Genomic DNA, 25,843 nt, shown 5'->3' with positions numbered 1-25,843 from the left:
GCAGCTTTGGGAGAGACAGGTTATCTACATATCAACAAGGCCCAATCTCAAGAGGTCCTAGAGACAAAGTAAATCTAGGGAATGTGGTAGGAGGGGCAGGCCTTAGGGAATCTGGCAGAATCCAGGCAGAAGGAACTTCAAGGGCAAGTCCTGGGGCAGGAAGCCCTCAGGGAGGAGCAGCAGGGACCCGCCTGCAGGGTGGCGCCTGGGGAAGAAGGCCCGGTGTTCTAACAGGTCACTTTAACTCTCGGGGAGGAGAGCGCCCGTGTCCAGGGCTCGTGTGGGGGTGACTGCGATGAAGCTTGTGGAACAACGGCACAGAGCCTGGCTCGGAGTAATACGCTCAGTCAACCGCGGCTGTGGTTCGTGGTCCATAGCGCCCCCTTCCTTCCCCCCTCCCCAATTCAGGGCAGAGCCCAGGCTGGTGCCTGCAGTGGGGTGCGGGGTGGGGAGCAGAGGAGGAGACCCAGGCGGGCGCCCGCACAAGCTCCTCATCCAGGAAAGAGCCGGGGAATCCAGGCCCCGCGTCACTGGGCAAGAGGCCACCCTCCCGAGGCCGTTTGGTCCCAGCCCCCACCGGGTTTGGCCGGGCCACCTGGTCTGAGCGGGAGGTGGGGGGGGGGGGGGACGGGGGGCGGGGGATGGAGCGCATAGATCCGGGAGGAGAGAGGGACTCAGGTGCTCCCTGGCTCCAGGGCACAGCTCGGCCGGCCCGCCTCCAGTCCCCGCAGCAGGTGTCCCCGCCTCCTGTTCCCGGAGCAGGTGCCCCTGACCCAGGGGCGGCATTCCAGCCTCCCTACTCGGGCAGCCCCTTTCCTGCCGGGCCCCGGTCAAGGCCCCACCCCCACGCGAGGTGAAGGGGAGGAGGTGGGGCCCCAGAGCAGCCCAGAAGGGGATGGGCTCAGAGCAGGTACCTGGGACTGAGCCTTCCCCGGCGGCGGCCCCGCACTTCCTCCAGTCTATGGGGGGGTGGGGGGGGCAGGCTTCCTGGGTTCCTGCCCCGCTGGCGGTGGGGGGCGGGTGCCGGGGCGGGGGCGGGGCCAGGCCTCCCTGCCCCGGGGGTCTCCCCGCCCCTTCGGGTTCCGTCAAGCGGAGGTGAAACCTGAACCCAGGTTGGGGGCGGGGCTGGCTCCTGCTCTGACGGGGCTGGCCTGCGCCTTCACCCCCCTTTCCCCGGCACCCCGCCTGGCTTTTGGAAGAGAAAGGACCGGGTCCCCCAGCCGCAGGAGAAGGTGAGGCGGCGACTCAGCGCGGGAGGGGAACGGGCGGCCGTCGGGGCTCCGCCGCCCACGCCTGACCCTCCTCTTCTCTCCCGGATCCTTAGGGCCCGCGATGGAGCCCGCGGCCCGGGGTCGCGCCCCTCCCTGAGCGCCCCGCAGACGGCCATGCTGCCCCGAGGGCGCCCCCGGGCGCTGGGGGCCGCCGCGCTGCTGCTGCTGCTGCTGCTCGGCTTCCTCCTGTTCGGCGGGGACCTGGAGTGTGCGCGCCGCGCGCGGGGCGGCGCGGGGTTCTTCCCCTGCGCGCTGGCGCCACGGATCCCCCAAGACGGGCGGCCACGGGGGGCTGCTGCCCTCGACCGAGACCCGCCGACGGACCCCGGGGGCCACAACCGCTCGGACTGCGTCCTGCCGCGGCCGCTGCCTCCCAGGTGCGAGGTAGGTGTGCAGGGCCCCTGGCGGCGGGAGACCCGGGGGCGCGCCCCCCACCCCCCGCGCGGCCACCTGGCCACCCGTGGGAATCCCCACACCTGGCCTTGCGGCCAGCCAGCTGGGGGCGCCAGGGCCTCGCACTTCCCCTTACAGGGATCAGTTTCCCCACTTTGAAATGACGGGGGTGGACGCTGCCCCCTCCCGACCCCTGCTCCTCCCCAGCTCCGATGCCTGGCGGGGCTGCACCGCGCTAGGCCAGGCCAGCCCCTTAGCCCGCGGCTCCTCGCCGAGATCTGCCAACCTCAGTGTCTCCCCCGCCCCCAGCTCTTGCACGTGGCCATCGTGTGTGCAGGACACCACACCAGCCGAGACGTCGTCACTCTGGTCAAGTCCTTGCTCTTCTACAGGTACGGCCAGGTGTGGAGGGGGAGGGGCGGCCGGAGTGGAGGCGGAACGAAGCCTTGAGCCGGATTGCAAAGTTGGTGTTTCCACTTCGGAGCCGCTTGGGGTGGGGCTTGGCCCGTGCTGTTCCTCTGGGCCCTCCCAGCCTTCCTCCCCTGTCCCTCCCAAAGGAAAAACCCACTGCACCTCCACTTGGTGGCCGATGCCGTGGCCAGGAACATTCTGGAGACGCTGTTTCACACATGGATGCTGCCCGCTGTCCGCGTCAGCTTCTATGACGCCAATGAGCTCAAGGCAGGAGCCCTGGCCCTTCTCCTCCTCCCCGGCCTGCCCCCCTCCCCTTCCTCCCAGGGCCTGGGGGGAGGAGAGGAGAGGTTAGAGCTGCCTGGAACAGTTCCGGTCACACCTACCCAAGCTCAAATCCCTCACCCGTCCTGGCGCTCAAGCCTTCTTTTCCTGGTGTCACACTGAGTATGCTCTGATGCTCACGGGCTCTTCTCTGCCAGGCTCATGCCCTGCCCTTCCCACCCACAGCCCCAGGTCTCCTGGATCCCCAACAAGCATTACTCTGGCCTCTACGGGCTAATGAAGCTAGTGCTGCCCGGTGCCCTGCCTCCTGACCTGGCCCGGGTTATTGTCCTGGACACGGATGTCACCTTCGCCTCCGACATTGCTGAGCTCTGGGCACTCTTCGCTCACTTTTCTGGTGAGAGGCCTGCGACCTGCCCCAGCCAAACCTCCTCCCTGGCCCGTCCAAGCCCCCCTGTGGCCTCGCCCTGAGCCTCAAGCAGCTCCCTCATGCCCTCCCCTCCCAGACGAGCAGGTGATCGGTCTTGTGGAGAATCAGAGCGACTGGTACCTGGGCAACCTCTGGAGGAACCACAAGCCCTGGCCTGCCTTGGGCAGGGGATTTAACACAGGTGGGGATGGTGGTGGTGGTGGTGGTGGTGGCCACTGGCCCGTGGACTCCAGGGACTGGGCAGGGCACAGGATGCTAGGAAGCCCCAAAGGAAGAATAGTGCTGTAGAAAGAACACGGGGAGAAGAGCCAGAAGACAGTGCCAACCCTGGCTGTACATGCTGGATGACTTTGGCCAAGTCACTTGGGCTCTCTGTGGCTCAGTTTTCACATCCATTAAATGGGGATTTTACCAGCCCCTGGATCACTGAATGTGAGTAGATGGTTGTGGACATGCTCTGGAAGCTGTGCAGTGACTCTCCTTCACCCCCAAGAGGACTGAGTGTTTATAGAGGTTGTCCTTGCTCCTGTCTGACAGAAAATACCAGCAAGTCAAAAAATAAACATTCCAAAGAGTCCGTCATGCCCCTGGCTCTGGGAGCCGGGCCTTCCCAGGTGGGGGTGACTTCTTCTCCCTGTGGGCAGGTGTGATCCTCCTGTGGCTGGACCGGCTGCGGCTGGCTGGCTGGGAGCAGATGTGGAAGCTGACCGCTACACAGGAGCTCCTCACCCTGCCCGCCACCTCGTTGGCCGACCAGGTCTGGGGCGGGGGAGCCCTGGGTAGGGGTGGGGCAGGCTCAGGGCCAAGGTGAGATGGCTGTCTCTGCCCAGGACATCTTCAATGCTGTAATCAAGGGGCACCCGGCACTGGTGCAGTCCCTGCCCTGTGTCTGGAATGTGCAGCTGTCTGACCACACGCTGGCTGAGCGCTGTTACTTGGAGGCGGCTGACATCAAGGTGAGCGCGGTTTGGGGGGGGGCTGAGTGGTGGTAGTGGGCCAAGGATGGGGACTCCTGCTCCCATCCCCCCACTGATACCCTCCCGGTCCCAGGCGATCCACTGGAACTCACCGAAGAAGCTGCGTGTGAAGAACAAGCATGCGGAATTCTTCCGCAACCTCTACCTGACCTTCCTGGAGTACGATGGGAACCTGCTGCGGAGAGAGCTCTTTGGGTGCCCCAGCCCGCGCCCACCTGAGGCCGAGCAGGTGAGAGGGAGTCGCCTTCCCTGGCCTTGGGGAGATTCTGTCCCTCTCTGCTCTGGTGGGACCCAGCTTGGTCTGGGGACTTGTCCTCCTGCCCCAGCCTGGTCCTTCTGCCCTCAACCCCCTCAGCTGCAGCAGACCCTGGCACAACTCAACGAGGAAGATGCCTGCTTTGAGTTCCGGCAGCAGCAGCTCACTGTGCACCGTGTGCACATCACTTTCTTGCCCCATGAGCCACCGCCTCCCCGGCCCCACGATGTCACCCTTGTGGCTCAGCTCTCCATGGACCGGTGAGGATGCGGAAGGCAGCCCCAGAGAGCATGGCGTGGGCTGGGACTGGGCATTTGAGAGGCAGGTGGCATTTGGTAGAAGGAAGAGCTCTCAGGGCGTGGCACTTCAGGAGTTCCCGAAGTTGGAAACACAGGATATGGTGGGAAGAGCATGGGCTTTGGGGATCTCTCAGACCGCTGGGGACGCTCCTCTGTAGCTGTGGGACCATGGGCGGGTCTTAACATCTGCCCTCGGTTTTCTCATCTGTCCAATGAGAAGGACCCACCTAGTGGGGTAATTGTGAAGATTAAGTAAGACCAGCTCAAAAAGTGCTTGGAAGGGGTGTCCGTAGCAGCTAACCTGGAAGGTATTCCAGCCCTCCCTGGCTGACCACCCGCCTCACCCCAGGCTGCAGATGCTGGAGGCCCTGTGCAGGCACTGGCCGGGCCCCATGAGCCTGGCCTTGTATCTGACAGACGCAGAAGCCCAGCAGTTCCTGCGTTTCGTCGAGGCCTCGGAGGTGCTCTCTGCCCGGCAGAATGTGGCCTACCACGTGGTGTACCGTGAGGGTCCCCTCTACCCCATCAACCAGATTCGCAATGTGGCCTTGGCCCAGGCCCTCACGCCTTATGTTTTCCTCAGCGACATTGACTTCCTGCCTGCCTACTCCCTCTACGACTACCTCAGGTGGGTGGGGTACATGGTTGGGATCAGAACCCTGCTCCTTTCTGGGCCTCCGTGTTCTCTGTAGAATGGGGTTTGTATTAGGGCCGGAGTCACACTTTCTCTCTGGGCTGCCATAGGAGAGGCGGCGGGGGTGGGGATGGGCTGCTTCCCACAGCAATCCCACTCATGCCTGTCTGCTAGTGGGTGTCAGGGTGAGCTAGCTTTTCAGAGTCGGGCCCCTGGCTAACGAAAGCAAGAGAATCACTGGTCCAGTGCTGGAGGCAGAGCCGTCCCTCCTTCACGGTGCTGCCTCCTCAGGGCCTCCATTGAGCAGCTGGAGCTGGGCAGCAGGCGGAAGGCGGCCCTGGTGGTGCCAGCATTCGAGACCCTGCACTACCAGTTCAGCTTCCCCACTTCCAAGGCTGAACTGCTGGCCTTGCTAGACGCTGGCTCTGTCTACACCTTCAGGTAGGAGAGGACACTGCTCTGTCCCCATTGCCCACACCAGCCCCCACCACCCACAAGCTCCTAGCCTCAGCCTGGCTCCTTGCCCTGTCCCCCTTCACAGGTACCACGAGTGGCCCCGGGGTCACGCGCCCACAGACTATGCCCGCTGGCGGGAGGCTCAGGCCCCATACCGTGTGCAATGGGCTGTGGACTATGAGCCCTACGTGGTGGTACCCCGTGACTGTCCCCGCTATGACCCCCGCTTTGTGGGCTTTGGTTGGAACAAGGTGGCCCACATCATGGAGCTGGATGCACAGGTGAGGGGGATCCTTAATGTCTCCAGCTGCGGTTTAAATACCTCTAGGCCTGGGGAGCTCGCCATGTCTCAGCATGGCACACCGCCCCATTAGGCAGCACTATAGGAAGTCCCACCCTTCTGTAGAACTACAATTATCCGCCCTTTGGCCTGGCTTTGGCTCTTAGAGGCTCTTGGGTAAGCCTGCTCCCCATCCCCCAGCCCAGGCACTGACCATTGCTCTGCCCTACCCTTGCAGGAATACGAGTTCCTGGTGCTGCCAGAGGCCTTCACCATCCACCTGCCACACACCCCAAGTCTCGACATCTCCCGCTTCCGCTCCAGCACCACCTATCGAGACTGCCTGCAGGCCCTTAAGGATGAGTTCCTCCAGGACTTGTCCCGCCACTATGGGGCTGCTGCCCTCAAATACCTCACTGCCCTGCAGCAGCCTGAGGCTCCCTGACCTCCCAAGGCTGGGCCTGTGTGGCTCTCCGCTGCCCCTGGCCTTGGCTCTCACTCACTCCATTATTTAAATTATTTAAAGTCTGTGGGAAGGGCCGCAGTGGAGCATCTGGGGTGGGGCCTGGGGCCTCCCTTTGCTGTTCGGTCGCTGGGGTCTATTCTCCCTCTGCCCCAGCTGGTTTGGGGCTGGTTCCCCCCTCCTCAACTGTACACCTCTTTTTCATAATTAATGTTTTAAAAGCTCTGTTTTATGTTCTTCTTGGTTTGGGGCATGAGGGCATCCATGAGCCCAGGGAGTGCCTGGGAGGTCCTGAATCTTGCTGGAGTCATAGGAGGGCCCGGCCTCCCCCACAGGCTGTGACTGGAGTGTGTCTTGCCCTCCCTCCCTGGCCCCAAACCCAACACCATGAGGCTGAGAGACTTTATTTGGCTTTATTTAGTAAAATGTTAAAATAAATAAATACAAATTGATCAGCTGCTCTGAATCCCCCCCACCCCCTCAAAACAAAAATCAAACGAACAAAAACTTTGAAGCACAAAACTCCAAATACAAGTTCTACCAAGACTGAGATCACAAAGGGTGTGGACAAAGACAGGTGGGGGCTGGCTCTTCTGCTCAGAGCGTGCTGACCTCTGGCTGCCTGTTCTGTCCTCCTGGCTGCAGCTTACCCTGGGCTGAGACCCAACGACACTGGGAGGGCAGGGGCCAAAGGCTGCGGTGCGGGACAGGGTGTCCTCGGGGTTCAAGAGGGCCTTGTGGAAAGGGCGAGCCCATGGGATTGGTGAACCCTGCTCTCCCTTGAAAAGGGCTGTTTTTAAGAGTTCCACCCCAGTTCCAGGCAGGGTGTCACTCCCAGCTTCCTCCCCTTCACATCTGTGGGAGGGTCAGTTGTCTTCTCGGCCACCCTCCCTGCTTGGCCAGGCGCTGACCCTGAGGATGGCTGTGAGTCAGGGTGAGAATGGGCCTCCTGTTTCCTGCCAACGGTGCCCAGCTGAGGGGTGGGGTGAGGCCCAGTCATGTCCACAGAGCACAGCTGCCTCTGTCCAACAGAGGCCATGGAATCGAGAACCCAGGGCCTGGAAAATGTTCCTGGGCCACCATCCATCTTACCACCCCAAGAGCCTTTTGCCCCTGGAGTGAAAGTCTCCTATGAAGCCCTTGGGAAAATAAGAAGACCACACCCTGAGAGCAGTGAAGGGAGGAAACCGCTTAGGGTGTGTTGTGTGAGTTGGGAGCGAGAGCCCAAGGAGGCTCTGCTGGCCCCAGAGAGGAAGAATAGGAGATGGCAGAGAGGCAAGTGCACTCAGACAGGTGAGCAGAAACGGTCCTCATGGGAGAGGCGTGGGGGAAGCAACTGCACCCATTCATGCCACCTGCTGAGCCAAGCAGCAACAGGGACCCGAGAGGCAGTTCCTAGAGGGAAACCGGGCATTCAGATGCTGCCGGCTGGAGGCTGCCATGGCCATTTGCAGGCCCCACATGGGCCTCCCTGCCAGGCACAACCAGCAGGTTTGCCCCAAGGGCCTGATAAGGAAGGAAGAAAGCAGAACTCCGGATGAGCTCAGCAGAGGGGAGACAAGACCGGGCAGGCTCCATGAAAGAAAAAGGACCTGCAGGCCACATTGGCAAGAAAGTGAGCTGAGCGGGAAGATGACAGCAACATGACCTCACTGCCTCCAGGACACAGCGCCGAACCACAGGACTGACAATGGGCCCCACGATCAAGGGCCAGGTGGGCAGCTACCTGGTCCCAGACCAGCGGGTCCCTGGCCTCTAAAGTGACTACAAAGCCAGCTGGTCTCAGAAGTATCCAGCAGCTCAGGTGTGGGGAACGAAGAGGAGGAGGGAGGCGGAGCCGTTCGGGTGGGGCAGTCATGAGTGCGTCTCTCAGGTGGTCACAGGCCTGGGGGACAGAGAGGAAGAGGAGACTGGGTGACTAGGGCATTTTCTTTGCAGTAAGGGGTGTCTTAACATTTGAGTCCAGAATGGGGGCTTGGGCAGGGTTGCATTTTTGTACTCTATACTGGCTGACTCCCCACATGGCTCACATCTGAACTTCAGGAAGAATCTACACCCCGACCCAGCGGGGACTGCTCACAGCAGCAGGCAAAGCACCCGCCAATTCCCAGTCCTGCCCCCACCCAATCCTCAGGCAGCTCCTTCCTGAGCGAGGCCTCTGTGATGATGGTTTCCCAGCTTCTGGGCCCAGACAAGTCGAATAGGCGGGCCCCGAATTGGGGGCGGGGGGTGGTAAGCCTGGCACTGGGCTCTGAACCTCCGCCAGCTATTCCTCCAACTAGTCCAGGCACTTCCTAAACTCCCTGACGAGACATAGCACCGTGGTTTCTGCATGAGGAAAGGGAGCTCCTCTCCATCCCCCTCAGGCAACCTCTCAGTCCTGCCTCGGAGTTCCTCCTGGGACCTCCCTGGAAGATGGATGAAAATCGCTGGTGGAGGTGAGACATTTCACCTAAGAAGTGTCTCTCTGTTGTGTTTGCTCTCAGGATCCATCTTTTTCTCTCTGGGTCTAACTGGATGAGGGAGAAGTTAATGGGACCTTTCCTGTCCCTCAGGCTCTGGCCAGTAAGAAGCACAGGGTGGGCTTTGGGGAGGGGCTTTGGGAGGGGCCTCTGCCTCCCTCCTGCTGGGCCAAGAACTCCAGCCAGAGCACACACCTGGCAAAATTTATTTTCCACAGGCAAGACGACAGAAATGTCCGAGCCTTTCAGAACCCTGGTTTTTAAGGAGACAAGCCAGCCAAGGCAAGCACAGAGATTGTGGCCAAAGGTTACCCAGGAAGCTTGTGGGTGGGCAAAGTGGAGTGGAGTCCATCTCCGGTGCCTGGAGCTAGCAGGCAGAGAAAGGGGCTGGACATTTAGACCTCTCTTCAAAGGCAAGACAGATGCAAAGGCCACCCCGGGGCTCTGGCTCCGACACACCATGTAACCTTGAGAAACCGCATTCCTTTGTTCTTTCTAAGCACCAAGGGCTGATGCAGCCAGCCTGCCCCCTGCCCCCTCCCAGAGGGCTGGGGTGCAGAGGCACCAATGAGCTTCCCTAGCCATTTCCTTCCAAGCTGTCCCCCAGGCACTCGAAATGCTGGTGGCTGAAAGACCAAGAGCAGCACCAAAGGAAGGGATCTTATTTAGGCACCAGCCTTTTGGTCTAGCAAAATCTGTGGGGATAGTGGGTAGGACCTCGATAGGATCCACACTCCATTTGGGCTTCAAAAACAGGCGCCCAGATCCCTGCACCAAGAAGAGAGGGCAGTCTTCTGAGGAGGGGATGGTAGGAGAGCTCCGCCCCTGCCCGGCAGGCCGGCAGCCATCCCAGGTCAGAAATCATGGAGACTAGCCCACCAGTCTTGAGACACAAACACAGCAAAATGGCATCATGATCAGCAGGTTCTGTGCTAAAAAATTATAACTACACAGCATTTTCTCCAGTTCTGACACCTTTTTTAATAGAAATCACTGTTTTTAGGAAACAAATAGCACTTTTGTAATTTTTTTACAATGTTTCTTACCTTGATCTTAATTTAAGTAACACTAGGAAGACCTCAATATCTTTTATTTTTCTTTTTTAATTTAAAAAAAAGTTGTTGTTGTTTTCCCCGGATACAAAGATTTTGCCCTTGCATAAAAAACAGTGCCCGACGATGACACAAGGACTCACACAGACTCACTGGACCTCACTGACACTATGGCTCCTATTCTACCATGCAAGGTCTCGACTACCCTTAACTGGACTGTCAGCCTGAAAAACAGCTTTTCTATTCCTTATTTTAGTTTTTGTTACCAAAAAAGTAAAAGAAACAATAAAATAAAACTTTTTAAAAAAGAAAATAAAGAACAAAAATTAAAAAAAGAAAAAGAGAGACGTCTCCATTCAGTCCACACACACCTGGTCGCGTGCTGCTACGCTCAGGATCTTCTATAAATATAGAAAGGGGATGGAGCTTGTTTTCAAGTAAAATCACTGATCCACCTTTTTTCCTTCCTCGACACAAACACCCTTCTTCCCTGCCCTGGGCAAGGGCTGACTGAGCCTGGCTCTGCTTGTTCTTGGAGAGGGAAGGGACCCACCATCCACGGGGCGCACACCCATTTGCCAGAGCAGGGAAGGAACCTGGGGGCGGTGGGGCGCCCACGGCGGGGAAGCGCGTGCTCCGAGAACCCGACGGCCGTCCTTGGTGCCCATCTCTCCGCACACAGTGGCCCACCACACACGATAAGAAATACTGCTTATTTGATATACTTTTCCCACCCCGGCTCCCTCCCATTCCCTCCCCATCCCTCCTCTGGGCACTGGGGTTGGTGAAATCTCGATTTCCTTTTTTTGGTTTTAAGTAGTGAAAGTTTAGAAACAGGAAAAGCCCACACACTCTTTGGACTTGTCTTCTCTACCTAAACAAACGGCTCGGCAAATAAGGATCTGAAACCTGCTCTCCTCCCTCCGCCCGTCCCTGCTCCCCACCCAACAAAACAAAAACAAACCCATCGTGGCTGTGGAGGCTGCTGCAGGCACACACTGGTGTATAATAGAGAGAGTAAATATATTATTTCACTTGGCATGGTGCTGGCAAAGAACCTCCAGCTGGCACTATTTCATGTAACATGGTCCAATCTTTGCATGTACACACAGAATAAGAAGGATCAATTGGCAAACTCTGGTGCCACCTGGCACAAGCATCTTCTCTCTCTCTGGAACCAAAGAACCAAAAGAATTCTGTACTTTCCAGAAGAAATCCGGCTTTGCTCTTCTAGAGTCTTCAGTGTTTTGCTCTCCTTGCCGCCGGGGTCCCGTGGCTTCTCCTGGCCGGGCTCTGTTATTTAGTCTCTTCCCCCTGGTTACAGTTCGCTGTGCAGCTCTGCGAGGACGGGGAGGGGGCTGGCGTGGAGGTGGCGGCGTTGGCAGGGGGGGTGCAGTCCGGGCCGTTGGAGATGGCCCCCACAGTGGCCTCAGAGTCTACGGGTTTGGAGAGGTCGATGCCATGGATGAGGCGGATCAGCTGCTTCACCTTCTCCAGGGAGCTGTGCATCTCCTTCTGCCGGGCCAGGATGGTGTTCTTCATTTCCATGCATTTCTGCAGCAAACGAGAAGGGCGCGGCACTGAGCCTGTGGCTTTGCTGCCAGGCCTGCCAGCCTCCGCAGGCGCAAGGGTCCTCGCTGGTTAGTGTGCAGCCCGGGACCTGTTCTGCTCCACAGGAGTGGGAGCCACCACCCAAGGAAGGAGGAGGCCCCAGAGGCAAGAGACAGAGGGCAAACGAGTGGTTCAAAAGCCAATTCTACTTGACACTGGGACTTAAAACCAAAGGTGAATTACTGCTCTAATCCTATGAAATAACTAATTTTAAGAACACAATTCCGCCTGGCCGGTGTGGCTCAATGTGTTAGAGCATGGGGGGGTCGCAGGTTTGATTCCCAGTCAGGGCACATACCCAGGTTGCGGGTTCAATCCCTTGTCAGGGAGCATATAGGAGGCAACCGGTTGATATTTCTCTCTCACATCAATGCTTCTCTCTCCCTCTCCCTTCCTCTTTAAAATCAATAAAAACATCCTCAGGTAAGAATTAAAAACAACAAGAACAAAGTTCCCAAGGCCGCACGGAAGCTGGTTTGGGCGGATGTTTGCACCGCGCTGCTGGTGCTAACATGGTCAGGACCGGACTGAGCTTTTCAGGGGAGAAAACAAGCCAGGGGTGTCTGTGTTCAACCAGAGGGCCTCCCGAGGATCACTCAGTCGGCAAGAACTCAGAGGCAGAGCCTGGGCGGGACCACGAGGTTAGGAGAATCAGACTTCAGCCAACAGAACCCCTCCTGCTCGTCACCTGTAGTCTTTTGCCCTCAGCCTCTCACACCTGTTGGCTTCTGCGCTAGGCAGGGAAAGAGAAGTGAGACCTGCATGCCATGGGTAGGACGGTGGGGAGGGACGAAAGCAGGTGAGTGGGACAGCTCAACCGTCACCAAGTCCGGGACACCACCCAGTGTCTGAGGGCTGAGGCCACCTCGCTCCAACAGGCACCTACTCAGCGGAAAAGAGCCTGCCTGCCGGGAGGAGCCTCCGGATCTCGGTTACAAGTACAACTCTCGTTCCCACCTGGACACGGCAGGCTGGGCAGTATTTACTTCCAAACTTGTCTCTAGAAACCCCTCTTCCTCAGGCTGGTCAGGAAAACCTGGAAACGCAAACAGCACGGTGGGGAAGAAAGAGTGGAAGAGACGGGCCGTGTGGACGGACTCACTAGCTTGGGCGACTAGAAAGACGCAGATGCAGGGCTGGTCTGCACCTGTCTGTTGTCAGGTCAGGCTCCACACTCCCCCCAAACATGCTTAGGACGCACAGGGGTGGTGGCTACACGGCTGCAGCTTCTAATCTACCTCTGCGGCCAGGAGACTGAAAATGCTTGCTCTCAGACAAAACCAAGAGGCTGCTCCTGAGCGTGGCTAAGGCACCACATGCCAAGGGGCCCCTGTGCCTGAGGGCCGACTCTAACTGGAGGCAAGCTTCCCTTCCGCCCACGTCAGCTGTGCTAAGAGCTAAAGGACTGGAACCAGCCCTGGGAGCCGCAGGAGCTGCTATGCGCACGGGAAGGTCTGTCCCCTTTAGCGCCGAAGGCAGGAGGCTCACTTACACTTATAGAACTGCTGAGCTGTTTCACCTTCTGCTCTAGCTGTTCTCGTTCCTGTTTTAAATCTGAACTCCATTTAAGTAACTTCTGTTTCTCTTCTTCTTTAGCTGAAAAAAAAACCAAAAAAACTGTTTTTAACAATAAATTCTTCGAAAAGGCCAGTGTTCAGAATGTTTGCCAAAGAAGATATTCTCCCCAAAGTTCCCCGAGCCCCCAGCCAGTGCACAGGACTCCCCTTCCCCTGTCCATGCACAGACTTGCTAGGAAGATGGTCAGGGGCTTCAGCCTGGCTTCATATGAACAAGATCTACTTCTCATTCTTCCTCCCAAGAAAGTGCTACACATCTTCCACTTCAGTCACTAGAAGCTTTTCATTTTTAACGTTAAATTTCCTTTTTAAAACAAAGCAAATACTTACTTCCAGTACTCTTTTTGTTTTTTTTAAACAAGGGAAGATGACACAGAGCGCGTACGGGTAACACTTTACCTGCTTTGTAGGCGATGTAGGAATGGACAATGGCTAAAGTTCCAGGCCACGGGATTGCTTCTTCCTTCTTCAGCATCTGGAAAGATGTTTAGAATTTTACCTTGAGGAGGAGGTAAACACACATCCCCTGTGTAATGACCAGCAAGGGTGTCTGCAGCTACGGGCAGATACAAATCCAGGCGGGATTATGAGGGCAGTGGTGCAAAATGCTGTTCTACAGTTTCTGGACTGTAAAGTTCCAGATACCAGCCCGAGAGAATGAGGTACAAAGCAGGGACAGCCAAGCTACTTGAGCCCTGAGTGAGAAAGAAGCTGGGCACTCCTATCTTTTCATTCGTGTCACAGGCTCCTGACGAGTCCCACAGGCAGAACCACCAGCATAAGTGGCAGGTCGGCACTGTGGCCACAGCCATGGGCAGCTTCGTCCCTGACCTGACATGGGCTGCCTGGCTCAGTTTTAGCTCCATGCCCCTGAAAGGCAGCCTGGCCAAGGAAATGACGTCTCAGCTCTGATACCACATATAATCCAGACCCCATGTGGCAAATGATCAGAGGGTCACAAAGCAGCAAATGGAAGAGAACAAGGAGAGAACTGTCCCTATAACTACATCAGGCGACAGCAGGAAGAGGACCAAGGTTAAAAGGGGAAAAACCAGAATTCTCTCAGACCAGATTCCAAAGACCTGAGCAGCACCCCAATGTCTGCTGAGCTACTGACCTTATTTATTTATACTTTGCCTACTTCTAAAAAAGCGACATGAGACCACCTATAATAACAACATTAGGATACATGGGTGTGTGAGAAAAGGAAATCAGAAACGAAGTAGAGGAGGGACAGCTGGGGTCGCTAACCATACAGTCATGTGCCGTACGATGCTTTGATCAATGACCGACCACATACACTACGTGGGCCCATAAGATTATAATGGAGCCAAAAAACTCCTATGGCCTAGTGACATCACAGAACACATGTGTTCGTGGTGCTGCTGGTGTAACAAACCCACTGCCCTGCAGTCATACACAGTGTTGCACACAGTTATGCACAGTACATAGTACCTGATAATGGTAACAGACAACTATGCTACTGTTTATGTATTTGCTATACTATACTTTGCCGGCGTCCTGCCCCAGCAGGTCCAGGGGTCCCCAAAGGTGTAGACAGAGTCGGCGAAGAAGGAATGACACAGAGACAGCATTCAGTTGATCAGCAGCCTAGCCAAGTTCTGGTCAGGATCTCCAGCGAAGTTCTGGTTAGGATCTCCAACCAGGTTCTGTGTCCATGTTCTCTTGCTAGGTTCTCCAGGTTCTCTAGCCAGGTTCTGTAGCCATGTTCCCTCGCTAGGTTCTCCAGCCAGGTTCTGTGTCCATGTTCTCTTGCTAGGTTCTCCAGGTTCTCCAGCCAGGTTCTGTCCAGGTTCTCCAGCCAGGTTCAGTTACCAGGTTCTAGTCAGGTTCTCTTGCCAATTTCTGTAGTCAGGTTCAGTCCAGGATCTTTTGCCATGTTCTCTCGCTAGGTTCTGTCTCTAGGTTCTGAGGTCAGTTTCTGTCCAGGAACTTTTGCCATGTTCTCTCCAGCGAAGTTCTTCTGTCTCTAGAGAACATTCTGTGTAGGTTCTGTGCCTAGGTTCTGTCTCTCCTGGTTCTGTCTTCTTACATCTGTATTTATACCAGTTGATTCCAATCCTATCAATCTCTATTTCAAAGGTTAGGGCGTTTCTTATCTCCATTCCAGGGAGTAAAGATTATGTAGCTTAAGCATGATTGTTCATAGTTAAAGTGATTAATTACCCGCCTGGCACTTAGTTAAGAGGTTTTATTCCCTCCCTAACTTCAGGGGAAAATCCCTACCTTGGGAAACAACCTTTCTCAGAGACCTTGGTTAAAACACATAGTGCCAAGAAGGTGAGCAAACATATTAAGAACAGTATGCCATATATGCCAGGTCCCTTGAAACAGCAAGCATGGACCGGCTCCCGGCAATACTTTTTATTTCAGAGTATACAGTTCTATTGATTAAAAACAGGAAGTTTGTTGTAAAGCAATATTCTGTGCTACGTTGGCTACAGCCTCATACATCTCATGTGAACTGTGCCTCTCAATGGCATCATTTTCTCTTGTGCCTGACTTACTCTCGTGTTGTTTGTAATGAGACACAGAGGCCTGTAGCCCAGGTGTGCAGCAGGTTACCATCTAGGTGTGTATAATGCACTCTGTGATACTCTCGCAAGGACAAAATCATCTAATGACACGTTTTTCAGAATGTATCCCTGTCGTTAAGTAGCGAATGTGCTTGCCTTTCAAGTCCATGGAATATTGATACCACTGTACAGTTAGTTCTCTGATCCTGATGACAACATAGGTTAAAAGTGAAGCTGTTATTTGAATGAAACAACCGATTGAATACTTTCATTTAAGAAAGTACTGGCCTGTGCCTCAGTGTTTAGAGCGCTGGCCTAGGTACTGACGGGTCGTAGGTTTGATTCCCTGTCAGCAGCATGTACCTGGGTTGCGGTTTGCTCCTTACCCCTGGTTGGGGCGTGTGCAGGAGGCAACCAGTCAATGTGTCTCTCTCCCATCAATGTCTCTCTCCTCCTCCTCCTCCTCCTCCTCCTCCTCCTCCTCCTCCTCCTCCTCTCCTTCCCTTCCACTCAAGCAATGGGAAAAATATCCTCAGGTGAGGAGTAACAAAAACAAACAAACAAAAAAGAATTTTATTTTCAATATAGAGTTTTAAAAACATATACTAGGTTTGTACTATTCTTAGAGAATGAGGCAGAAAATCTTATGGACTTTTAGGGTCAACGTAATAAGTCATTTCACATAAAGGGAAGCAATCAGGGTCTCTCCACCAGCACACCGAGTCACTGCCTCACGAGTATGACAGAGTGTCTCTGAGGGGAGGGAAGCTGGCAGGCGAGTGCTCTGCTGTGAACAGGGCTCACATGGCCTGAGAACTGGGAAGGGCAGAGACGGCCATTCCCCCAGATCAGAGGGGAAGGAAGACCTGACCATGTCATCTTGCTCCTCCCTGGTCCCGCCCTCTGTCTGACCACTGTCCCCCTACCTGGTCCTGACATCTGGGACAGATCCACATGCCCTTGGGAATCGTTTTCAGAGGAGGGTCTAAGCAGTCCAGATGATACACACGGGAACACGTGTCACACATCAGCAACTGACCACTTTTTCTGCAAACGCTGCAAAAATCCTCATGGATATCACCCTATGAAATTGAGAAGAGAGGTAAGAGAGAGGACAAAAAGGTAAAATGTGAATGTTAACATGCACATTCTGGATACGTATACATGTTTTAGGACAAGCAGCTGTGTCCCCTCTAACATGTTACAGGGGTAATCACAAGCCCCCACCTGCCGCATATAGCTGAGGTTCCCTGGGCAGGGGTAGTACTCTTCGTTTTAAAGCAGACTTCATGGGAAAGCTGTCGTCGTCAAGGCCCATGGTCGGCAAACTGCGGCTTGTGAGGCACATGCGGCTCTTTGGCCCCTTCAGTGTGGCTCTTCCTATGCCTTAGGAGTACCCTAATTAAGTTAATAACAATGCACCTACCTATATAGTTTAAGTTTAAAAAATTTGGCTCTCAAAAGAAATTTCAATGTTGTACTGTTGATATTTGGCTCTGTTGACTAATGAGTTTGCCGACCACAGGGACTCTAGGCCAAAATTAACTTCATGGGTGAGAGCTCAGCATTTGCTACATTTTGGTAGAGTCTAACCCACAAATGGGAAAGCATGAAGACACTGAAACCCACTCATCAACGTGTTCTGAGACCAAAGATATAAACATTCTCATTACTATCAGTTTTGGAGAAAACTTAGAAGGATTGGGAGACAACAGGTAAGAAATGGAATTTTACTAAACTCTGCTTGCTCAGGGAGAAAAGATAATGGTGAAAGTTCAAATGGGAAAAGAGTAAGTCAGGAGCCAATTAAACTGACTAAACCGAGCTTTCTAATATGAAGACTTTAAAAGCCAAAGTAACGGCTGGCACTGTTCTCCCTTAAACCAGCATTTGGCATGTGCTGTTCAATGGCCCATTCTATTCTGGAGGCTGTATCCCCCCCCGTAAAACACTTGGCCAGGTGAGGCGAGAAGGGCCTCTGTGTGCTCTCCCGCCCACCAGTGAGTTCTCAGGTAGGGCTGCTGAAGCTTCTGAGCAGAAGGCACCCTCAGAAAAAAGCCCATCTACTTAAAACGTGGAGAGGAGAGCACTGAGAAAGAAGTATGCAAGAGGCATTTTTCAGCAAGTGAATCCCTGACCCATCCTCTGAACAGGACTAATGCCGCTGAATGGATCCAGGGCAGGGAAGGCTGAGGGAGCGTTGGAGGGGAGCCAGCAAAGGCAGTGCCCGGCCTGGGCCAGACCCTTTCCTGCCAATGTGTTTTTAGGTTCTAGACTGTTTTGCCAAAAGGCTTAACTCAGAACTTGTGCACAGGAAGCAATGACTCAGAGAGCAGGTCTTCCTCCCATGATAGAGCCTCCACCACTTGGGAAGGCCTTTCTCCCCAGGCCCGTGTTTCCTCTAGGAATGGGACTTCCTATGTCATTCAGCAGACTACCCAGCAGCTAGAAGATGCTGGAAAGTTGTACGATAATCAGTGTGGGTGGGTTTTAACCTTTCTGAGTAAGAAAATGTCACCTCTGGGCAGTAGAAAAGATACCCAGTGCATGTGCAAAAACACTACATGAGAATGCCCGACAGTTCAACTTCCAGGCACCGGAAGAGGTAAGTTTCACTCCTCGATTACCGTGACTTGCTTTTCATTCTTAGAATCAGGCTGAGAGTGCTCTTCTCTAGAGGGTTAGTTTTTCTTAAAGCTCAGCCCCATGTTGTAAGTCTGCATCTTTATGAAGTTTATACAAATTTAGGGTTTCAGAGAGTTTTTTCATGAACCACAGATAGAATGAGCAGTGATGAAGTATATTAGACAAAGTGCACATTTCATTCTGAGGTATTGGTTGGGTAAAGAGTTCGCTCACTTTCCTTTTATCCTGAATAAGGAGAACATCAAGAAGCGGAAGGTGGAGAGTACATAAAATAAAACTTCACTAATTTATTTCAGTTGCTAAAGGAAAACAACAACATTGTATCCTCTTTATATAGCTCATAGCAGTAGCTCGTAATCTTTTGGTGTCAGGACCCCATTATACTCTTTTTGTTGTTGTTGCTAACTCCTCACCCAAGGATACTTTTTCCATTGATTTTTAGAGAAAGTGGAAGGGAGGGAGTGCAGGGAGGGGGAAGAGAGAGAGAGAGAGAGAGAGAGAGAGAGAGAGAGAGAGAGAGAGAGAGAGAGAGAGAGAGAGAGAGATGTGATAGAGACACATTGATTGGTTGCCTCCCGCACGCGCCTCAACTGGGGGCCAAGGATCCAACTTGCAACCCAGGTACATGTCTTTGACTGGGAATCGAACCCACGATCCTTGGGTGAGTGGGCTGACACTCTAACCACTGAGACATATACTCTTAAAATTACTAAAGACCTCAAAGAGCTTTTGTTTATGGGAGTTAGATACATTGATATTTACTTAGAAGTTTTAAAACATTTTAAGTTTGAAATAATTATAGAATCCAGGAAGTTACAAAAATATGTATTGGAAAATTTGAAACCCAGAACACACAGGTGCACTGCCCATTAGCCATCAGAGTGATGATATCATCATGACATGTAATATCTGGGAAGCTCCACTGTTCACTCTTGAGAGAATGAGAATGAAACCGGAAGAGAGTGTTTGAATATGATCATGAAAAGAGTTTTGATTTTATGGACCCCCTGAAAGAGTCTCAGGGACGCCCAGGCCATACTTGAGAACTACTACCCATAGAAATGAATATGAAATGATAAGTCATGTATTTCATCCACACAGAACTGGTTCTCTGCTTCAACAGAAAGGAAGTCCAACGAGGTGCTGCACCAGGTCAGAAAGCTTAGGCTTTGGTGAAGGACCGAATTATTACCATAAACCAAATGGGATGTGGAAAGATGTCTGACCCACAATTCTTTGCTAGGGGCTGAGGCCATAGGTTTTTTTTTTTTAAAAAAGCCCTGGTTGTATCAATTGCAACTTCATCATTTGCTAAAAAAATTGTATAATTATGTCAACTCATCTTCCCTTCTCATAAAAGTGATGATAGTGGCAACAAGTTACATCCTGAGGATTAGTGCCCAGCCGTATCTTGTACCAAGTCCTTCTAGATGGTATTGATCTCCAGGAAATGCCTGCCTCTCAGCTGTTATTATTTAATTAATGTTGTTGGGGTTATGCCACCCAGAAGCTAATATACAGAGCCCTGTGTGTCGATTTTAATAACTGCCACTGTTGAGATATGTAAAAGTAGAAGACAATTACATTATTTAGTGGTTTTAGAAAAGCTTCCTTTTATCTTTAGATTTCTAAGAAGAACAGTGTTTATATTTTAACACAAAACCTGGCAGAAGCTTTTGGTTTGTGATTAGAGCTGAGTGGATCCTTTCAAGAAAACCATTTTATAAACCCCCTCAGCCCAAAGTCACAAAAATAAAAACAACACTGTTTAAGGAAGAGACTCACATGCAGAACCACAGAACTCCTGGGGGACAGCCCCACCAAGAGCTGTCCACCCCTGGGCAATGCTTTAACTTCAAAGAAGCTGAGACAATCTTCACTGCCACCAAACAAGGTGACCACAGGGATGCCTGGTGCCAGTTAACAGGAGAAGCAGAAACCTGAATCAATGACTCCTGCCAAAGGAAAGCTGGACAAAAGGCTGGGTCTGACAGCAAGGCTGGGTCTGAAGCCACCAGTTATGTTCACGGAAGGACGCCTGTCAGAGAACAGAACTCCTCCGTGACCTGGTCCTCCACAGGTGACACTCCCTTTGTCGTTTCTGGAAGTTTGACTCAGGATGTGCAGATGGTATTCTTCTGCTCTTTGGAGAGGGGCAGACTTTAGACTACTAAGAGCCTGTAATGCAAGGGATCTTGTACCTGAAGGTGGCCCTAAAGACAAGCTCTGTCATTCACGAGAGAGATGAGACATGCCAAACCTGCTTCCCCTGTCATGTCCAGGAAAGGGCAGCTCCAGCCTCCTAGCTGTTTGGGCCAAAAACTTTGGATTCACCTTTGACTGTTCTTTTTCTCATACCCCATTATCCAATTCTACTGGCTTTTCAAAAAGATGCAGACTCAATCACTTTTCTCCATCTCCATTTCTACCTATTATATTAGGCCAAGTTAGCATTGGCTCCTGATCAGACAACTGTAACAGCCTCCTCACTGATCTTCCTGCTCCCGTCCTATCCTCCCACAGTCTCGTCTCCATATTTGACACACATCGGTCCTTTTAAAATCCCAATCAATTTTGCAAACACCTTTTAATAATAACTGCAGGCAAGAACCAGCAAAAAAATGCTAAAACCACTGGGTAGCAGTTTTCTGGGGAACTGGATATTTACAGACTCAAAGCTGAGGAAACAGGTGCCTGTACAAGTGACATTCGATGGGATCTATTTTAAGGATGACCATTAACATCACCAACAAAGGGACAGACTGACAGCACGTGCCTCCTGCTGCGATGCACTGAGGACTCATCACCGCTTACTTAGTGTTCCTACAGAATGCAGCCTCCAATCTGTTCTTGAGGAAACGATCGGGTCATCCAAATGGAGGGACACCCTACACAGCAACTGGCCTATCTTTCTAAACACATCAATGCCATGAAAGACAAAGAAAAGATGGGAAACTGGCCCAGAGTAAGGAGGCTAAAGAGACAAGAAATGCAAGAGTGATCTGAATTGGATCCTGAAGAAGAAAAACGTAAGTGCCACTAAGGCAATAATCGAGACAAATTGAGAAAGCTGCATATGAACTGTATATTGTATAATAACCTTTTATCAATATTAAATTTCCTCTATTTGATAACTGTATTGTGGCTATATCAGAGAATATCTTTATTCTTAGGAGATATAAACCAAAGCATTTGGAGTGAAGATTCATGATGCCTGCAATTTCTTAACTAGTTCAGAAAAAAAAAGTGTGGCCCTGGCAGAGTGACTCAGTTGGCTGGAATGTCATCACATACCCCAAAAGGTTGTGGGTTTGATTTCTGGTCAGAGCACATACCTAGGTCAGGGGATCAATCCCTTCTCGGGGCACTTATGGGAGGAACTGATCAAAGTTTCTCTCTCACCTCTCTTTCCCTCTCTAAATAAGCACATCCTTGGTTAAGGATGTTTAAAAAGTTTGTGTGTATGTATGTGTATATATTTATATATATATATATATGTGTGTATGTGCGTATGTATAAGTGTATGTATATGTGTGTGAAGGAGAGAGAAGCGTATGTGGCAAAATGATAACTGGTCAATCTAGGTGAAGGGTATACATCTATTCCTTGTATTGTTACTGTAACTTTTCTGTAGGTTTGGAATTTTCAAAATAAAAAGTCAAAAACCCTGCCACCTCTGGGGTCGCATCCCCACCACTCGCACCTGCTCACTGCCCAGCCGTCTTGGCCTCTTCTCTTCGTGCATGTACATTTCTACCTCAGGGCTTTTGCGTTGCTGTTCCCTCTTCACAGAGTGCTCTTCCCCCCACCCTCTCAGCATCTCCATAAAAGAGCAACCTCCTGCCATAAGCCCTTATGCCCCTCACCTGTCCCACCTTTCCCACAGCCTGATCACTCCCTGGCACAGTCTATGTTCATCTGCTGATCACCTGCCTCCCACCGTGCAACATGAGCTCCGCGAGGGCAGGAAGCTGGTTTTGTTCCTGTTCTGTCCCGGCCTCAAGAACAGCGCTTGCTCAGGCGAGAAGCGCTCACTAAGTACTTGCTGAGTGAAGTCACTGCTTTGGAAATGCTCATTTAAAAATGTAGGGCACTGGTGACACTCCTGCAGTTTCTGGGTGAAGAACTACTGAGTATTTGACACTCTTTCTGGAACCTATTTTAACCAACTCTGCTGAATACAGCTGCTCTACGGCAAAGTTTCCACTTCTTGAATTCCACTTGAAGCAGGCAACAACTGCTAAGGGAACGTCCACCTTGCTCATTCCCCCACCTCCAGAACACTGATGATAGACACCTGTACACCTTGCAGGGACGTGAGCTGACTTCCCACCCCACACCTTCCTGAGAACTCCTTCACGGCACATCAGATGCAGCCTCCGGAAACTACTGAGCCTCCTGACATTTAGCATGAGTCCCAAGAACACAGCAGGACCTGGGCCTCAGCAGAGCTGCCTTCCCGGCATAGCGTCCTGTTGGGGTCCCTGCTTTCCCGGGTTAGTCAGGGTGATGCTGCTGGAGGAGACAACACAGACAATGTTTCCCCAGCGAGGCTCTCAAAGACAGGGAGCTTTTCCCACGTTACTTACGTCTGTGGAGGTGGGGCTGGGCAGGGACACAGGCTGAACAGGTGCAGGGAAAGTGAATGTGGTCTCTGTCTTTTCATTTTCAGGGGAGTCAGGATGACTGGATGGGGGGGATGTTGGGGTAAGGGCTCCAAACCCCATCACTGCATTGTATTTTGGAGGACGACCTATATGCCAAGAGAAGGGAACAAAAGGGGAAAAGGGGAGGGGGGAGAAGAGAGGGGGAAAATGATCTTACATACCTTTGGCCAGTGTTCCTCATTGGCTAGCATGGAAAAGGAAGTGAGGTAGCAGACAGAAGGTTAATACAACAGTCCCAAAGACAAGAAGAGAAGCTAAGATTTAAATGTCATTAGAAACTGCCTGAATCTCAAAAGAAGGGAGGAGAAGAGAGGACCTGCAGAATGACAGAGACGCTGGGTCGTGTTAAAGGGCCTTGCCTTGGCAGGTAGCAGTGAGGCTCTTGGACTGTGACATCTGATTTCTCAGGCGAGAACCAAAGCTTACAGGGAGCCAAGGCCAGAAATATGAATCTACTTTACTTTCCCATTATCTTTTGCATATTGTTCTCTAATGTTTCCCTGCAACCATCATTCTTCCTATATTAATGATTCTCGGCTCCCACAAATGGATTTATTTAGGATTTCTGCTTTTCCTTTTCTCACCTGCCTACATTTTGGTCATTTCACTGCCTATAAGGGTAGAGAAAGGTGAAGCAAGGAGACAAAATTCAAGTTAACTACTCTTCCCCCTTGCTGCTCCAGCTAGCGAGAGATATGTTCAAGGGGTAGCTGGAACCCAAGAGCTAAAAAGATGTCCTGAGTTTAAATATGAATTTAAGTAGGTCTGGACTCAAGTGTTCTCCCTAGTTGATCGAGAATTGTCTCCCCACTTTCCACCACATTCTGGTGACCCACAGGTCTCAGGGCTGGGCTGATCCAGTCTCAGGAAGGCCGTCATCAGCAACACTGCTGACTGAGAGGCCTGATATGAGTAGGAGCATCTGCATCACACCTCATGCTACAGAGGATCATAAATGGCCCATGTGGGTGTGGCAAGTCCAGGCCAACCACTCCTGCCTGACATGTCTAAGTCAGGGTCACACTCCGAAGCTGGGAGTGAACAAAGTGAATGCCTAGACCACCACAGGGAAAAAAGAGCCAGAGAGGGGCACAACTGCCTCCGAGCACTGGTAATGGCAGGCAGATCACGACTTTGCCAACAGTTACAATTTATATCAAAACCACGCACAGGAATGCTGATTCTGTCAGACATACACAAACATTACTTATGTGTGTTAGACTGGGGATGTCTGCAGTACAAAGACAGGTCATACTGGTGTGTCTTCCTGGGGAATTAGTGCTGCGGGGAGAAGTGGAAGATGAATGCTCTTTGTTTACCCACAGAAGGCATATCCTAGGCTTGTAGATGCAGGCTTTCATCCTCTGACCTTGGCAAGAGATGCCAAGGTCTTTCTGGCTCATTTAACCCCTTTTCTTTTAGCAGAACCAGCCCACCAGCAGGCCAATTAACTGTGGCTTCTGGCTGGGGGCTCCTTTCTGAGAACTGTGTTAAGGGGTCACTAAAAATTGCTAAAAACAAAAAATAATCCATGACACTGATTATTGTGGCCCAGGAACTAGTATGAAGCAATGGCTTCGGGTTTCTCAACTACATATTTTGACCACTTGAAGGACGGGGCGGGTGCAGCATGAGAACCGGTCACTCAGGGAGGGTATGCTCTCTCTGCGGGCGGAGGCGGCCGTGGTGTGGCTGCAGCCTCCCTAAGGCAGACAAAGGGTCGGGATGACCTCCTAGGCTCCCAGCAGCTGAGGCTGTGTGTGCAGACGTGAACATTAGTATGCTCCTCCACTCGCTGCAACCTCTCTAGCCTGGACTGTAATTCAGGGACACATTATCATGCAGAGAAAGGGACCTTGGGATGTATTACTGACATCAAAGAACAATTTCAGAACCTTGTTTATGAGCTCCAACTCTGAGCTATTAAGCCCTATTTAGACCCGCACAGTGAGACTGCTGCTGCTGTCCTCTCGGCCCTAAGAGGAGGTGCAGCGCCTGCCCTGGGGAGGTCTAAAACACGGGAGGAAGCTCTTTAAGAATTCCTGCTTTCGAAAGCCTGCTTGACAGTGACCTTTTCTTCTCACAGATTCTAAGTGTTCAGTGTGGCTACTTCTCTCTTTCCTGGAAAGCCTGCAGCACACGGAAACTTAAGTGATGCTCCGGTTTCTCCTGCAGAGGGATGACTCAGACACGACTAAGAGCACCTTGGCAACAGCGGGGCTCTGTGCTGCTCAGTGACGCTAAAATGCTTTTTTTTGCACGGTGTTCTGTTCACTGTGCTATATTCAGGGACAGCCTGGTGGGCTGGGGGCAGAAATGCTGCAGGAAGCCATTCCCCTGAGGCAGCTTTGCTGGAATCCCAGGAAAGGCCACTTTTGACTCAGTATACACAACTCTAATAGGAAATCTCTCTCTCTTTTCCCCCCTTCTCAGAGAATAACAACAACAAAACTATTTTCTAGGGGAAAGGGAAGAAACACAACACAGAAAGCAAAGGCAAGAGGCAAGGGAGAGATATAAAAGGTACTCACCTCTCTTCCGGGTCCCAGGGTGCATTGTACTGTTCAGGTAGGTAACTGCACTCTTCTTACGCTTTGAGGGTTGAAGAAGGAAATGTGATGGTTGAATAGCATGGTTACTACTAATACTGGCAAAAGCTAAAGACCAAGCACAGTATGCCTGTCAACATGCCAACTAGTTAGTGCCAGTCACTGAAGGTATCAGTGCTAACGTATTTTATTACATATATTCCAGGGAGGTCTCCCTCTGCTCCCGATGACAGTTGTGTTGAAGCCAGGGTGAGTTAAATTTTTAAGGAAGGTTTGTATCTGTTCAAATGTAAGCAAAAACTAAGGGGAAAGCAATGAATAATAAAAATGAAATAATGGGATCAGCCAGAGAAAAATCATCACTTTACAAAGCTGGGCAAGTACAACCAGGTTTCCAATGGGAGGTGCTGAATAAGTCGTAAGTGAAGTGAATGGTGAGGGAAGGGCCAGTGCTGGCCAGGAGTACCTCTGGCTCAAAGACCGCTCCACTGTACACTGGGTTTGCTGTTGTTCTTCTTTTTCGCTCTTGCCTCTTACTTTGGATTTCTTGGGAAAGCAAAAGGTTTAAATTAGAAGAGAGGTATAGG

At 52.2% G+C, this 25,843-nt stretch overlaps 2 protein-coding genes across 14 annotated transcripts in view; one reads left to right on the top strand and one right to left on the bottom strand.

Moving 5' to 3' along the window:
- The first annotated feature begins 1,082 nt into the window (after positions 1-1,082).
- LARGE2 (LARGE xylosyl- and glucuronyltransferase 2) lies at positions 1,083-6,380 on the top strand. Of its 4 annotated transcripts, XM_036326075.1 has the most exons (14): positions 1,099-1,232; positions 1,325-1,655; positions 1,974-2,056; positions 2,222-2,345; positions 2,586-2,757; positions 2,867-2,971; positions 3,435-3,547; positions 3,621-3,746; positions 3,841-3,996; positions 4,123-4,283; positions 4,672-4,950; positions 5,248-5,397; positions 5,498-5,693; positions 5,931-6,380. In XM_036326075.1, the coding sequence occupies exons 2-14, from the start codon at positions 1,386-1,388 to the stop codon at positions 6,135-6,137; spliced, it is 2,142 nt and encodes a 713-aa protein (XP_036181968.1). In that variant the 5' UTR covers positions 1,099-1,232; positions 1,325-1,385; the 3' UTR covers positions 6,138-6,380. The 4 variants fall into 4 exon arrangements, with proteins under 4 accessions (XP_036181971.1, XP_036181970.1, XP_036181968.1 ...); XM_036326077.1 differs by lacking the exon at positions 5,498-5,693 and having other exon boundaries at positions 1,087-1,232; XM_036326076.1 differs by lacking the exon at positions 2,867-2,971.
- Positions 6,381-9,578: 3,198 nt separating this feature from the next.
- PHF21A (PHD finger protein 21A) overlaps positions 9,579-25,843 on the bottom strand; it is a 154,016-nt gene continuing 137,751 nt past the window's right edge. For 7 of the 10 annotated variants that reach the window (XM_036326079.1, XM_036326081.1, XM_036326080.1 and 4 more), the window contains 7 exons: positions 25,723-25,802; positions 25,239-25,299; positions 22,630-22,793; positions 16,321-16,476; positions 13,257-13,332; positions 12,773-12,876; positions 9,579-11,223 (listed from right to left, as the gene is read on the bottom strand). In XM_036326079.1, the coding sequence (XP_036181972.1) occupies positions 10,966-11,223; positions 12,773-12,876; positions 13,257-13,332; positions 16,321-16,476; positions 22,630-22,793; positions 25,239-25,299; positions 25,723-25,802 (899 nt within the window). In that variant the 3' untranslated portion in view covers positions 9,579-10,965. Of the gene's footprint in view, positions 11,224-12,772; positions 12,877-13,256; positions 13,333-16,320; positions 16,477-22,629; positions 22,794-22,868; positions 22,892-25,238; positions 25,300-25,722; positions 25,803-25,843 lie in introns of all 10 variants that reach the window. The other 3 variants (XM_036326085.1, XM_036326087.1, XM_036326086.1) reach the window with 1 other exon arrangement.

Source organism: Myotis myotis, unplaced genomic scaffold (assembly GCF_014108235.1).
Source record: "Myotis myotis isolate mMyoMyo1 unplaced genomic scaffold, mMyoMyo1.p scaffold_m19_p_10, whole genome shotgun sequence".
NCBI lineage: Eukaryota > Metazoa > Chordata > Mammalia > Chiroptera > Vespertilionidae > Myotis > Myotis myotis.
This window is presented reverse-complemented; position numbering and strand designations above follow the sequence as displayed.